The sequence below is a fragment of the Tursiops truncatus genome, chromosome 15 (genome assembly GCF_011762595.2).
Source record: "Tursiops truncatus isolate mTurTru1 chromosome 15, mTurTru1.mat.Y, whole genome shotgun sequence".
Classification (NCBI taxonomy): domain Eukaryota; kingdom Metazoa; phylum Chordata; class Mammalia; order Artiodactyla; family Delphinidae; genus Tursiops; species Tursiops truncatus.
Window position 1 is genome coordinate 20,318,944 of NC_047048.1, and position 14,877 is coordinate 20,333,820.

The 14,877-nt window shown below is 48.7% G+C and overlaps 2 protein-coding genes across 4 annotated transcripts in view; both read left to right on the forward strand.

Annotated features, from left to right (window-relative positions):
* Positions 1-9,652, forward strand: part of EARS2 (glutamyl-tRNA synthetase 2, mitochondrial) — a 28,135-nt gene extending 18,483 nt beyond the window's left edge. The window contains exon 9 of the mRNA XM_019921854.3: positions 216-9,652. Coding sequence (XP_019777413.1) covers positions 216-299 — 84 coding nt within the window. The 3' untranslated portion in view covers positions 300-9,652. The remainder of the gene's footprint in view (positions 1-215) is intronic.
* Positions 9,653-10,273: 621 nt separating this feature from the next.
* GGA2 (golgi associated, gamma adaptin ear containing, ARF binding protein 2) overlaps positions 10,274-14,877 on the forward strand; it is a 30,769-nt gene continuing 26,165 nt past the window's right edge. For 2 of the 3 annotated variants that reach the window (XM_019921848.3, XM_073792210.1), the window contains exon 1: positions 10,274-10,407. In XM_019921848.3, the coding sequence (XP_019777407.1) occupies positions 10,302-10,407 (106 nt within the window). In that variant the 5' untranslated portion in view covers positions 10,274-10,301. Of the gene's footprint in view, positions 10,408-10,490; positions 10,509-14,877 lie in introns of those variants that run through there. The other variant, XM_019921851.3, reaches the window with a different exon arrangement.

The window sequence follows — 14,877 nt, forward strand, 5'->3', positions numbered from 1 at the left end:
GAGCCGGCGGTTGACTGGGGCTATTGGACCTACCAATCCAGCAAGAGCAGGCTTCTGGGACCCATCCTTAGAAATCAAAGCCCGTAAAATGCAGACTCTGCTCCTTGGGATGCAGGCAGCAGTGCTGGGGTTGGCCTAGGGGTAACTTCTGCAGACCAAGTTGGGTGTTCATTCCTCAGGCATCTTAAGGCAATGTTTTCTCTTTTTGTTCTTAGCAAGGACCTCCTGTAGCTGAGATGATGTTGTCCTTGGGACCAAAGGAAGTGCGGGAACGAATACAGAAGGTGCTTTCCAGCTAGAGAGAAGGTGTGCAGGACAGCAGAGGTGGCCACAGGAACTGTTCTTGTGGGACCCGCCCTCAGAGGGGAGGAGCAGGAGGCCTGGGGCCCATCGGAAGCTTGTGGAAGGAACCAAGAATGGACACACAACCTCTGGGTGCACAGGTGCATTTATGGCTCCACGCCAGGCCCATCCTTATCAGTTGGCCAGGGTCACCGAGCCCCCCTCACCTACCTGACGCTGGAAAGGAAGGCCTCACTTATGGTTCTGACACCACAGTACACAGCAGAGGTTAGGAGCTGGCTCACTGAGCAGTCGCAGCTCATGTTTTAGTCTGCTCGGGCTGCTATGAAAAAATATCACAGAATGGTGGCTTAAATAACAGAAAATGATTTTCTCACAGTTGTGGAGGCCAGCAGTCCAAGATCAGGGTGTTGGCAGGTTTCGTTTCTCCTGAGGCCTCGCTCCTTGGTTTGCAGACGGCTGCCTTTTTGCTCTCTCCTCACAAGGCCTTCCCTCTGTGTGTGCCCTCGGTACCTCTGTTTGTCCAAAGGCCCTCTTAAGAGGACACCAGTGAGATTGGGTTAAGGCCCACCCTCACGGCCCAGTTTGAACTTAATCACTTCTTTAAAGGCCCTGTCTGCAAATTTTGTCACATTCTCAGGTACAGAGAGGTTAGGGCTTCACATGTGAGTTTTGAGGGGAACACAACTCAGCCCATGCATAACAGCTTGGCAGCAGCCTGGATCCCTGGGTCCCAGTTCTCGGGCCCAGTTTGACTTTGTTTTTTAATTTATTTATTTTTGGCTGTGTTGGGTCTTGGTTGCTGCGCACAGGCTTTCTCTAGTTGCGGTGAGCGGGGGCCCGCTCTTCGTTGTGGTGCGTGAGCTTCTCATGGCGGTGGCTTCTCTTGTTGTGGAGCATGGGCTCTAGGCACACGGGCTTCAGTAGTTGTGGCACGTGGACTCAGTAGTTGTGGCATGCGGGCTTAGTTCCATGGCATGTGGGATCTTCCCGGACCAGGGCTGGAACCCGTGTCCCCTGCATTGGCAGGTGGATTCTCAACAACCGTGCCACCAGGGAAGCCCCCAGTTTGAGTCTGGAGCAATGACTGACAAGCTGGGCTGAAGTGGCTTGTTAGACTTTCTTTGGGGCTTATAAGGGAAGAACCCACAAATCTGCCCAGGGGGAACACTTAACGTTTTATACTACTCTTTGTCCTTGGGCTTGGGGCAGCCTGTATCTCCCTTCCCTAAAGTTTGTCTCTTCCTCTTTTCCAGTTCTCCCCCGGTCCTTGGATTGGAGACCTCTACCCTGCCTGCTCTGCATCTTTTTCTTCATATTTGCCTCCTTCTTCCACCCATCATTTGTAAATCACTGTCTGTGGGTTTCTGAAATGAGATGTTCTTCTTGGGGTGAATAGGAATAGCTGAAGTGGAAGGAGGATGGTGGCCGGCTACAAAGACCCCTACACAGCTACTGGGCTTCCCCTTTGTAGCCCCCAGTCATCGCTGCCTCCTGGCATTCACACTGAATAGGGCTGACTTCTGTGTGGTGTGTCATGGCTTCCATGTTGTTCTCTTGGATCCGTTACTCTGTGGGAAGCCAGCTTCCACACTGTGAAGACAGTCAGAGAGACAAGGATCAGAGGCCTTTGGACAACAGCCGTATGAATGGACCATCTCGGGAGTCAGTCTTCCAGCCCCAGTCAAGCCTTCAGATGACTGCAATGCTGGCTGACATTTGACTGCAGCGTTCTTTTTTTTTTTTTTTTAATTGGAGTGTAGTTGCTTTACAATGTTGTGTTTGTTTCTGCTGTACAGCAAAGTGAATCAGCCACACGTATACATATATTCCCCTCTTCCTTGGATTTCCTTCCCATTTAGGTCACCACAGAGCATTGAGTATAGAGTTCCCTGTACTATACAGCAGGTTTTCGTTAGTTATCTGGTTTATACATAGTAGTGTGTATGTGTCAATCCCAATCTCCCAATCCATCTCACCCCCTCATCCCCCTTAGTATCTATACGTTTGTTCTCTATGTCTCTGTTTCTGCTTTGCAAATAAGTTCATCTGTACCATTTTTCTAGATTCCACATACGTGTTAATATACGATATTTGTTTTTCTCTTTCTGACTTACTTCACTCTGTATGAAAGTCTCTAGGAACATCCTCGTCTCTGCAAATGGCACAATTTCGTTCCGTTTTATGGCTGAGTAATATTCCATTGTATATATGTACCACATCTTCTTTAGCCATTCCTCTGTTGATGGACATTTAGGTTGGTTCCATGTCCTGACTATTGTAAATAGTGCTGACTGCAGCCTTCTTGAAAGATCCTGAGCCAGAACCACTAAGCAAAGTTGCTCCTGAATTTCAGACATACAGTTATGAGATAATAAATATTTATTGTTTAAAGCCACTTAGCTCTGGGATAATTTGTTACCCAGTAAGAAATTGCTAATACACTGTCCTTTTCTAGGGGAATAGGGAAAGGGGATTAAAGAATTTGCTGAGTTTCACAGAGACCTAATCCTTGCTTGAAAAGTACATCAGATAAAGTTCTTTGATGGCAAGCAATGGAAACCAGCTCTGCCTAACTTAGGTTTATTGGAGACTTTAAGTTTATGGGAGTTTAAATTTGTGAAAAAGTCATAGACTCTATGGGAAAGCCAAAGAACCAGGTCTTGGAAAAGACAGGAACCAGGGAAGCTCTGAGCATGCAGGCAGCAGGAGCTCATGGCCAGTCTTGTCTGTGTTCTTCAGTGGGAATACATGAACTCTTAACTATTTTTTGTTATGGTTTCTCTGTATTTTTTCCCTTTCAGTTTTGGATGATTCAGCTAAAGATTCAGATTCTAAGAAGAGAGTGGTTGGGCTAACTGAGGTCATGTTACCATTCCTCAGCCAGGAATATATCCAATGGAGGAAAAGTTCCCAAGGAGAAGTAGGGTGGTTTTTCCAGAAGAAGGGGCAATGGCAGAAACAACAGGTGTTCCGCCAAAGGGGACACAGAATAATAATGCTTGCAATTTATTTTGCGTTCACATGAGCCTCAACCACTTCTGGGTTTCAAATTATGCTGGTAGGGGACTTCCCTGGTGGTTCAGTGGCTAAGACTCCATGCTCCCAATGCAGGGGGCCTGGGTTCGACCCCAGGTCGGGGAACTAGATACTGCATGCGTGCCGCAACTGGGAGTCTGCATGCTGCAACTAAGACCCGGTACAACCAAAATAAGTAAATAAATATTAAAAAAAAATTATGCTGGTAAACAGTTTAGTTCATCATCTCTTTAAATCTTCACAACCCCATGAGATAGGCATTATTATTATGGTTGTTGTTTCTATGTTTTAGATAGGGAGACTGAGGCTCAGAAAAGTTGATCAACTCTTCTGAGGTTTTAGCATGAGGCTTACGACAACCCAGAGTCCAACCTCAACTCTTGTCACTCTGAGTGACATCAGAGCCTTCGATTCTAAGACATCAAATATGCTTACAAGAAACTCTAGATCTTGGTTAGGGAATCTGACTGTTTTAACAAAATGAGTGATCAAATTGCTGAGTCGATAAAGTTGTGGCCACTTCCTCGGTTGGAGTGAGTTGTCTGAGAAGCAGCATGTATCCTCTGCTCTGGGGTTTTGCTCAGGATCAGAAGGAATGTGTAAAAGGACTTCACAGTTTAAATAACCTCAAGTCCGTCCCCCAGTGTTTTTTCAGACTATAGTGAAGTGAAGGCCATAGAGGCCAACTGTCTAGACTCAAAAACTGGTTCTGCCACTTACTGTGTGACTTCTGTAGCTCAGTTTCCTCATTTGTTAAAATGGGGGTAACAGTTGTATCTGTCTCAGCAAATTGTAAGAATCAAAATAGATGACATATGTAAAGTTCTTAAAACAGTGCCCGGCACTCAACAAATGTTATCAATTGCAGTCATCCTCATCACCAGTATTTTCATCCTTAGAGATGCTGATCTTGGTTGCAACACATAGAAACACACTCAGACTAACTTAAACCATGAAAGTAATTTACTGGAAGATTTAGGACCCACAGATCCCAAGGGCAGGACTTCCAGCTGGACTTTACAAGAGACTGGAATCTGTACCCAAAAACCTATTAGGACCCAACACACTCACCTTTATCCCTCTGAAACTGCAGTTTCTAACCTTCGTCTCTGTCTGGGTGTCTGCTACTCTCATCTTTCTTCTGCAGGCTGGCTTTCTCTTATCTCTGCAGCTGTTGAACAACTGCCCCAGCCCTAAAGCTGAATCATCTCCCCTCTGCTACACTGCCAATTCAATAACTAGTATTCCATGTCCAAAATCCCAGGAGAGAATCTGATTGGCCTAGCTTGGGTCAGCTGTCTACCCCTGGTCCAATCAACTGTGGCCAGTGGGACAGAGTCATGTAAGCAATCATGGCTGCAGGAGACCACTCTAGTGATGGAGAGGGCCGTTCCTCCCCCTGAGCGTATTCTCTTTCCATGGAGTTTATAGAGTATACCTTTGCCAGAAAATTACTATTTTTCTGTAGGCAACTTTGGAATCTCATTCATATTGCCTTTATCCTAGCTTATTTTTTTCCTCATAATGCTCATTACTATATGAAATTATATAGTGTATTTGTACATGTTTATTGTCTGTCTTACTCTAAAGATAAGATTGAGACAGGCAATAAGTTTTTCTTATTCTTGGTCGTAACCATAGCACCTGACACATTGTCTGACACATAGTAGGGAGTCAGGTAAGCTCTCATGATGAAAAAAATGTTTGAGGCCTTCATCAGTCAGATCAGTTTCTTCAGAAGTGGCAATTATCAGCTGATCTAACTCTGCCAGATTCCAACAGTTTCCCAGTTTCACTTTCATTGACTCTGGGGAATCACATCTCTTTTGCAAGATTTGCAGTTGTAGTTAGCTATCTGATCTATTGCCTGTAAATTGCACCAAATCCAGCTATCTGTGAGAGACTGACCTTTGACAAAGACTTTGAAGACTGAGATAGGTGGAATACTTCAATATAGAGGGGTGTTTAGTGGGACCTAGATTAGAAATTGTCTAATTGATTAAATACGTTTGTCTTATGATGAAATTCCCTACCTTCCCATGGACCAGGATAATAAATACTTAGAAAATGAGGACTTCCTGGGTGAGGGCAGAACCCGGAGAGGGTAGTTCATGCGTTCATGTTCATAGATGTCAGAGGACTTTACAGATGAAGTGACCTTTGAACTGGGTTCTGAGGGATGAGTAGGAGTTTCCAGATAAATGGGGGTTGGAAGGTATTCCAAACAAAAGGATGAAAGAGAATTTCACCAAGTTGGGTGGAGCCAAGGGTAGGAGTTGAGGGAGTGGGAGAAGTAGCTGAGAAACCAGGCAGAGGGAAATCCAAACAGCCCTTTGCCAGGTTAAGGGTATCAAGGTGCCATCTGATGCAAATAGCAAAACATCCAGATTCAAGCCAGCTTGAAAAGGAAGATGTAGTATCCCGCAAAGCAGAAAGTTCGGGGGTATGGCAGGCTCTGGGGTTGGTTAATTAAGCGTTCAGTGACCTCAGTGAGGACTTAGGGTCTTTCCATATCTTTGTTCTATTGGCCCCAGCATTGGCAACAGCCTTGGGTTGCTTCTCTCGGCTCACAATTGTCTGCCTAAAGTGCTCGGGCCTCTCTGCACTTCATGTTGTCAGAGAGAGCGTGGTTTTCTGCGTCTCTCTCCCCGAAAGCAAGGAAACTTTTCTCCAGCACCCTCCCCTTCGTGACTTCCCCATTCTTCAACCTGTCCCTTTGGGGAAGTGGGCAGGGGAGTCCCCATAGATCAGTCAGACCCAGAGCTGGGGGCGGGGCCAGCTCTTCCCTGGGTTCCTGGATAAAGTGGGGGTCCATTAGCGAAGACATGAGTTGGGTCTTCACGAAGTGGAAGGTGAGGAGCCACTGAACTGCTTTAAGTAGGGAAGTGACAAGATCAGATTTGTGTTTTTTTTAAAGATCATTCCGGCAGCTTTGCTGAAGAGAGATTTGAGCAGGGCTGGCCCAGGAGCGGGGAGCCCTGGTAGGAAAATGAGACATGAAAGAGGGAAACACGATAAAACCATGTTTCATCCTCACAGCCTGACCGCCCCCCCCAACCCCATCTACCTTTCCGGCTTCACTTCACTCATTCCTGCCACACGCGCCCCCTTCTCTTGTCTCCCACCATGTAAGCCTTCCTTTGTGCCCCTGTTCTGTCTGGAATACTCTTGTCCATATGCTCTTTTTTTTTTTTTTTTTTGCGGTACGCGGGCCTCTCACTGTTGTGGCCTTTCCTGTTGCGGACCACAGGCTCCGGACGCGCAGGCTCAGCGGCCATGGCTCACGGGCCCAGCGTCTCTGCGGCATGCGGGATCCTCCCGGACCGGGGCACGAACCCGCGTCCCCTGCATCGGCAGGCGGACTCTCAACCACTGCACCACCAGGGAGGCCCTGTCCATATGCTCTTCTGCCCTTTTGCCTGGTCAGCTCTCTCTCAGCCTTCAGATCTTTTTAATTAATTAATTTATTTATTTTTTGGCTGCATTGGGTCTTCATTGCTGTGCGGGCTTTCTCTACTTGTGGCGAACAGGGGCTACTCTTCGTTGCAGTACACAGGCTTCTCATTGCAGTGGCTGGCTTCTCTTGTGGAGCACGGGCTCTAGGCGCGTGGGCTTCAGTAATTGTGGCACATGGGCTCAGTAGATGTGGCTCGTGGGCTCTAGAGCGCAGGCTCAGTAGTTGTGGCACACGGGCTTAGTTGATCTGTGGCATGTGGGATCTTCCCGGACCAGGGTTCGAACCCGTGTCCCCTGCATCGGCAGGCGGACTCTCAACCACTGTGCCACCAGGGAAGCCCCAGGATATGCATTTTTTAAAATATAGAAGGCTGTAGAAGCTTGGCTTGGTACTCATTAAACTCATTATCACGGCCTGGGGATCTCCAACTTAGCCTTCATATCTGGGCAAAATGTTGGGGTCCCAGCCCAGGCCCGAGTGCCCTCCCCTCTGCCCCCTACCACCCCTTCCCCAACCCTGATTGCAGTAGGACAGCCTAGCCAAGGAGGGGGCAGCCTTCTCTATCTAGAGAACTCCTCTTGTCTTGATTTCGGAGAGGCAGTAGTGAGTGGTGGCGTGAAGCGAGGTCTTAACTCCCTGCCCAGGAATTGAACCTGGGTAGCCTGGATAAAAACCAGGAATCCCAGCCACCACACCCCCTAGCTCTTGTCCCCAGTGAAAAATGCATTTCTCACAGAGGCAAGAGCTGTAAAAACAGGTACAAAGTTTATTATTAGAGACATAGCACAAATGGGAGGGCACACAGAGAAAGTTTGTTAAGACAGAAGCAAGGCAGAGATGCCCCCAGAGAGAAAGGGTGTGGGCGTCCTCCCGAATGAGGAGGCATGCAGTAAAGAGGCGGTTAGGTCATTTATATAGAGCAGTTCTTCCAGGTCTTTGTTTACCTTTGGCCAATCACCTGGTTTCTTTTTCCACACCTGATGCCCTAGGACCCTCCCCAACGTATGTGTGCAACTTTTTTCCAAGATGGATTCCAGCCCAGGGGCCTATGGGATGGCCTTAGCATCACATATTATGGGGTGGTGCCCCTCCTTTTGACCCCCAAGGAGCTTTTATGCGCATGTGCAGTGTTTCCCTTGCCCCAAGGATGGGAAATGTATGACCTCTTGATCTTTTAACAGGGTTTAGTCCCACTGTGTCCCTGCCATAAAAATGTCCAATGTCTGACAGATGCAGAGAACAAACGTATGGACACCAAGGGGGGAAAGTGGCGGGGAGGGGAGGTGTTGGTGGTGTGATGAATTGGGAGATTGGGATTGACATATCTACAGTAATATGTATTAAATGGATAACTAATAAGAACCTGCTGTATAAAAAAACAAAATTCAGGGCTTCCCTGGTGGCGCAGTGGTTGAGAGTCCACCTGCCGATGCAGGGGACACGGGTTCGTACCCCGGTCCGGGAAGATCCCACATGCCGCAGAGTGGCTGGGCCCGTGAGCCATGACCGCTGAGCCTGCACGTCAGGAGCCTGTGCTCCGCAATGGGAGAGGCCACAGCAGTGAGAAGCCCATGTACTGAAAAAAAATAAATAAAAAATAAAATAAAATTCAAAAACTAAAAAAACAAAGTCCAATGTCTGGTTATTTACCCAATTTCTGTTGCTGGTTTTTGTTGTTTTTTTTGTGTGTGTCTTCCTGGGACAGAATCATTTGCATGACTATAGACAAGAATAATTTTCCATTGCTTTCAGTTATTTACAGTTTACAGAGAGGTAAAATAATTCCCAAGGAACCAAAATCAGATAACACAGAAGGGCTGCTGTAAACAATGCTTAGTTTTCACTGATTTCATACAAAATTTCCCAAACATGAATAATGTTACAGACTGAATGTGTCCCCTTAAAATTCAAATTCACACTCTGAAGCGCTTATCTCCATGTGATGGTATTTGAGGTAGGGCTGTGGCAGGTAATTAGGTTTAGATGTGGTGCTGAGGGTGGGGCCCTCAGGATGGGATTAGTCCCCCGATAAGAGGAAGATATCAGAGATCTCTCTCTCTCCACCCTGTGAACACACAGCAAGAAAGCCCTCTGCAAACCTGGAAGCAGGTTGTCACCAGGAACCCATCAGCAGCACCTTGATCTTGGACTTCCCAGCCTCCAGTGAGAAATGTCTGTTGTTTAGGCCAACCAGTCTGTGGTATTTTTTATAGCAGCCCAAGTTTACTAAGACAGGTAACAACTGTAAAAGAACCTGGCACACAGGGAGGAGTTCAGTCGGATAACTTCCAAATAGAAGGCAGCAATCTGTCAGATGGAGATGTGTGTCTGGACTTATTTTGCAGCTGAAATAGCACAGCAAATGTACATTTAAACTTAGACCGTGTGTTTATTTGGGGTAGGGATGGGACCTAAAATCCTGTAGCTACCTCTTACTGCTTCCACTGTTCATCTGGCCATTCAACAAATATGTATTGGCACTGGTGTGCCAGGCACTACCCTAGGTATTGGGGACATAAAAGTGTACAAAATTCCTGCTTATATTAGTGGGGTGAAGCAGGTAATTGAGTATAGAGAATGTGTGCTTCCAAGGAAAATTACACGTTGTCTGGAGAGCACACCTTTCCAGTTCCTATCCTTCCTTTCACTGCCTCAGAGATGTCTTACACTCTTAGCTGTAGATAACTGAGAGCAACGCAAATAATTCTTGCCTGTAAACAGGCAAATTGGGGAATTCTCTGGCGGTCCAGTGGTTAGGACTCCGTGCTTCCCTGGTCGGGGAACTAAAATCCCGCAAGCCCCATGGCGTGGCCAAAATAATAATAATAATAAAAATTTAAAAATGCAAATTAATTCTGAGCTAGTTTTGTGTCCACCTGCACATCTGTTCCAACATTCGTTTATTCTGTATAAACTTGCCCTTTTTCTGACTTCCCTTTTGAACGGATTATGACATCCGCTTAGTTCTCTCGTTTAATTAGAGTTAAAATATTTAACACGCGTTCATTTTACAATTCATGAGAACCATGACTTTTTTGGGGGGGCAATTACCCTTTGACACAGTAAGTAAATATCTAGTACGCTCATGGTGTAATGTGTTACGGAGAAAATAAAGCAAAGTATGGAAGGAGGTGATGGTCCATAAAGACCGTCCGGAATAAAAATGCTAGAAGAATTCGTTACCTGAGACTCAAATTTAACGGGGCGTCCTCTAGTTCATCTGGCAGGCCTTGCGAGGTCGGCTTGACCAACTTTGACCTGGCTGCGGGTCTGCAAGACCAGTCCGCGAGCCCGACCCGCGCGTGGAGGAGGGCTGTCGGGGAGGCGGCACCCCCGGGCCGGGGCCTGCGCGGAGGCGGGGCCTGGTGTGTGGGCGAGGCGCCACAGGCCCCGTCCCATCACGTGCCGACCCTCGCCTGCCGCGTCGGCAGCCCAGGAACACTCCAGACGCCGGCGGCTGAAGGGCAGGGGCGGCCGCGGCCTCGGCTGCGGGGCTGGGCCTATGGCGGCGACGGCGACGGCGGTGGCGGCGGGGGCCGGGGCCGCGGCGGGGGCCGAGTCGGCCGAGGGGCCCCCGGGGCCGGCGGCGGCGCTGGAGCTGTGGCTCAGTGAGTAGCCAGGGCCGCCCCTCGGCGCGGGCCCAGCGCCCCACGTGAGGCCTGGCTTCCCGCCTCCCTGGGCCTTTCTTCTGAGACCGGCGGCCGGACAGGTGGCCGCGGGGAGGCCGGCGCCCGGGGAGGCGGGCTGGGCCCGGCGCGGGTGGGAGGATCGCCGCGGGGAGGCCCCGAGAGGAGTCCCAGGAATCCGCCAGGGCTGCGAACCCGAGGCTGGGCGCCCTGCTCCCCCTCCTCCTCCCAACCTCCCCCAGTCGCGGTGCATAAACACTGTTAACAACATAATGGCTAAGGTTTATTGAGCTTTGCTTTTATGCCAAGCACTGTGCTGAAAAGCATTTCAGCCACTGTTAATCCTCATTACGACCCCAAGAGACAGCTTCTGTTTTTAACCTCGTTTTACAGATGGGGACCTTTCGACTTCCTCAGTTGTGCAACATACCCATCCTCTGGGAAGGAGCTGTCTCTGGCTGCCGACTTTAATGTCAAAACAAGCCCTTTACACCTCTTGTGCATGTTGGTTGTGGCCGGGTTTCTTATGTGTATTGTCTCCTGGAAGACTCACGGCAGTCGTTAAGAGTCGTTTTTGTTCCTACGTTACCGGTGGGGACTCGAAATTCCAAGAGAATAAAGCATATGCTCCTTGTATTGGGCTCTGCTGGGTGCTGGGAGTACTGAGATGCGTAACACAGGGTCCTTGCTCACAAAGACATTTTTAAGTGGGTGGTACAAGCCGACAATAACAGCACTTTGTTACATTAACTGAAGATTGGGAGGGAGCCGGGTTTAAAGTGCGGTGGTGGGAGTTGGGTTTGTTTACCTGGGCATTGTCTCGGGGACATAGCATTTGAGTGGACAATGGAGGCGACAGCGTTTCAGATGCAGGAAACTGCATGTGCAAAAGCTGGGGGAACAGGAGGGTGTGGAGCATTCTGGGAAGAAGGAGGTCATTACTGCAGGAGTGCAAAGCATAAAGAGGCTGCACTGCTAATTGGGGTGAGATCTTCAAGGGTCTTGTATGTTGCAGCAAGGAGTTCAGTTTATCCCTGATGCAGTAGGGGAGAGGATGTTGGCGTTTTCAGCCTGGGACTCTGATCAAGTACACTTGTTAAAAGCATCACCTGCAGCCATGAGAAGAGCCGAATTGGATAGGGATTGGGGAGTTCAGGCAGAGAGAGTAGATGAAAAGCTCTTCTGGTAGTGTGTCGGGGGTGAAATAGGACAAAGGTATTGGGATGGAGAGTAGAAATAATTAGCTAGTACAATCAGCAGGTTCGATGCATTAGAATAGAGGCCAGAGACCAGGAGGCGTTTAGGATGGATCCCAGGTTTCAGGCTCAGGTAACTGGTTGGTTACAGATATCTCACTTGTTGACTTGTGGAGTTTGAGGTGCTTGTGGCACAAAGAGAACCTCTCTGGGCAGTTGGTTGGCTCCAGAGAGGGTAAGAGCTGGAGGTCAACTTGGGACCTTCAGTTCATTGGCAGTGAGCTTGTTCAGGGAGGCTGTGCCCGTTAGGAAGAGTAGAGGTTTGCAGATGGAGCATGGAGAATCTCAACATGGATGAAGCAGGTGGGGAAAGCAGCCTGGAGACAGAAGGCGGAGGCTACAGGCTGGGCGTGGAGGGGGAAGCTTGGACGGTGGGGAGCTGCAGGTGGATGTAGTTGGTAGGTGGTTTTGCTGCTGAGAGAGAGAGTAGGAGGAGGAAGGAGGAGGGGGAACTTCGAATTTGGCGACTAAAAGGTTACTGAAATACCTTAGTGCTAAATGGTGGGGACAGAAGGTGGTTGACTAGGAGGCAGTGGAGTTGCAAAATCAAGTGGGCCGAGTTAGAGGCCAGCTAGCGGCCGACACAGGTTGGGGAGAAGAAGGGAACCGTGGCTGCTCAAGGAGGGGGTCCTGAAGCTCCAGCTGTTTTAGGCCAGCCAGTGTGGTCCCAGAGTTGTGAGATCTTCCAGTTGTTCAGGTAGGGCTAGAACCTGTACCAACAGCACACACCCACTCCCCAGTCTCGACAACCAAAAATGCCTCCAGACGTTACCAGATGTGCCCTGGCAGAGAGGGCAGACTCACCTCTCCCCTGCCCGCCTGAGATCCTCTGAGTCTGGGCTCTGCAGTGTGGAGTGGACTGCAGAAATGTATCTTGTAATCTTCGTGGCTGTGGGACTTGCACCTCCCCGCCCCCGCCCCTCCATAGGGCAGAGAAAGTGGACTGTGTAAACCAGACTTCTGGGGGGCTGGGGCGCAGTGGAGGTGGTACGTGGGAGGACAAGGGGTAGAAGAGCTGGTGGTGGGGCAAGGACAGGAGTGTCGTTGAAGGAAAGCACCGTGAGTCTGGACTGGATGGAGAAGGAAGTCACTCTGGGGGGGTCTGGGGACTGCCGAGCTCAGCTCACTGGCAGGTCTTACCTCAGCAGGCAAGGCAGCTGTGCCTCTAAGATCGGAATGTAATACCATGTCCGTCTCGGGGCTTAAGAGGAGTTAGTACATGTGAAGCGCTCAGGATACTGCCTGGCACACAGTGTTGGCTATTATTATCATTAGTCTTCTTAGTTGGGAGTGGCAGAGAGTAACTCATGTTGTGTTACCAAAAAAGAAAAGAAAAACGTCAGACCTAGGAAGCTGTTTCAGCAGAAGTTCATGCTTTAAAAATACAAGTAGCAGGTGTGCTAGCTTTCTGTGTGCTTTGGTGCGCAAACTACTGAGGGTCTAGGTCCAGGCAGCTGAAGAGTGTGGTTAGCAAGATGAACAAAGATGCGCAGATGAGAGCAGCCATTAACCAAAAGTTGATAGAAACTGGAGAAAGAGAACGCCTCAAAGAGTTGCTGAGAGCCAAATTAATTGAATGTGCCTGGAAGGATCAGTTGAAGGCACACTGTAAAGAGGTAATTAAAGAAAAAGGACTAGGGCTTCCCTGGTGGCGCAGTGGTTGAGAGTCCGCCTGCCGATGCAGGGGACACGGGTTCGTGCCCCGGTCTGGGAGGATCCCACATGCCACAGAGCGGCTGGGCCCATGAGCGGGGGAGGCCACAACGGTGAGAGGCCTGCGTACTGCAAAAAGAAAAAAAAAAAAAGAAGAAGAAAAGAAAAAGGACTAGAACACGTTACTGTTGATGACTTGGTAGCTGAAGTCACACCGAAAGGCAGAGCCCTGGTACCTGACGGTGTAAAGAAGGAGCTCCTACAAAGAATAAGAACATTCCTTGCTCAGCATGCCAGCCTTTAAGATTGAATTAGATTGTGTTGTTTTGTGGTTTTATTTCTGAAAGTAAAACTTGCCATAAATTAGGAATCGATTTCCCAAAATAAAATCCTTTCTTGTATGATGGTATACAGTTTTCAGTAATGATGTATACAATTGTATTGATTTTTTTCCCCTGAATGTATTATTTTAATAAACGTCTCAAGAATGAAAAAAAGAAACAAAAGTAGCAGCTTCTGGGCATTTTGCAGCTTTTCTTACCCCACTTAGTTTATTTTGGGCATTGTTCCAATGACTGCATTTAGAGCTGCCTCCTTCTTGTTAATGAAACGCCTCGTGTGCCCCATTCCTTGGGGTGCTATGCTCTGTTTAACCAGTTCCTTGTTAGTGGACACTTCGGGTTGCTGAGAGTCTTGTGCTATTAACAGCAGCCCTGGGGCCTCCTGGTCTCTAGCTCTGGTAGTGCTGCCAAGGAGGCAGTAGCTTAAGTAAAGGTAAGGCAGGCTGCTCAGTAAATCTCTCTCTTCTTCCACTCGGACCTACTCCCAGGTGAAAAGTCCTGTCCCCTAGCCTCGCTTTCATGCCTCCTTTGGGGATGGGAGTGGCTCTATTTATACTCTCCCAGCTTCTCAAGGGTTATCTTGGAGCCCAAGTGTAGATCATTCCTGTGGCGGGTCTTGCTTGGGCTTTCAGCGTGTGCTTAATTGAATGATTGCTGGATATAGGGGTCGATGTGTACCCCATGTAGGATTCCCCCATGCAGTGAGCACTGCTACGGGGCTGAGTTCTAAGTGTTCTCAAAGTGAGTGCTCCCCACAGCCTCAGGGCTCCCTTTACTAGCACAGGCTGCTCTAGCGCCAGGGTCATGACCCTGGTGGTTGGGTGGCAGCTGACGTGAGATGATTTGACTTTTGAATTAGTCACTGTTAGATGAACCATTTCAGGGGATTCCCTGATGGTCCCGGGGTTGGGACTCAGTGCTCTCATTGCTGTGGCCAGGGTTCGATCCCTGGTCGGGGAACTAAGATCCCACAAACCCACAGCATGGCCAAAAAAAGATGAATCATTTCATTCACAGGTGGAGGGCTCAGCTGTTTTCTTTCCTTCTTCTTCTTCTCTTTTTTTTTTCAATCTTTCTTTTTAAAGAAATTTTTTTGGTGGGTGAGTGCACCGTGCTGAACTGCATGGCATGCAGGATCTTCCCTGCGGTGGAAGTGCAGAGTCTTAACCACTGGACCACCAGGGAAGTCCCCCTCAGCTGTT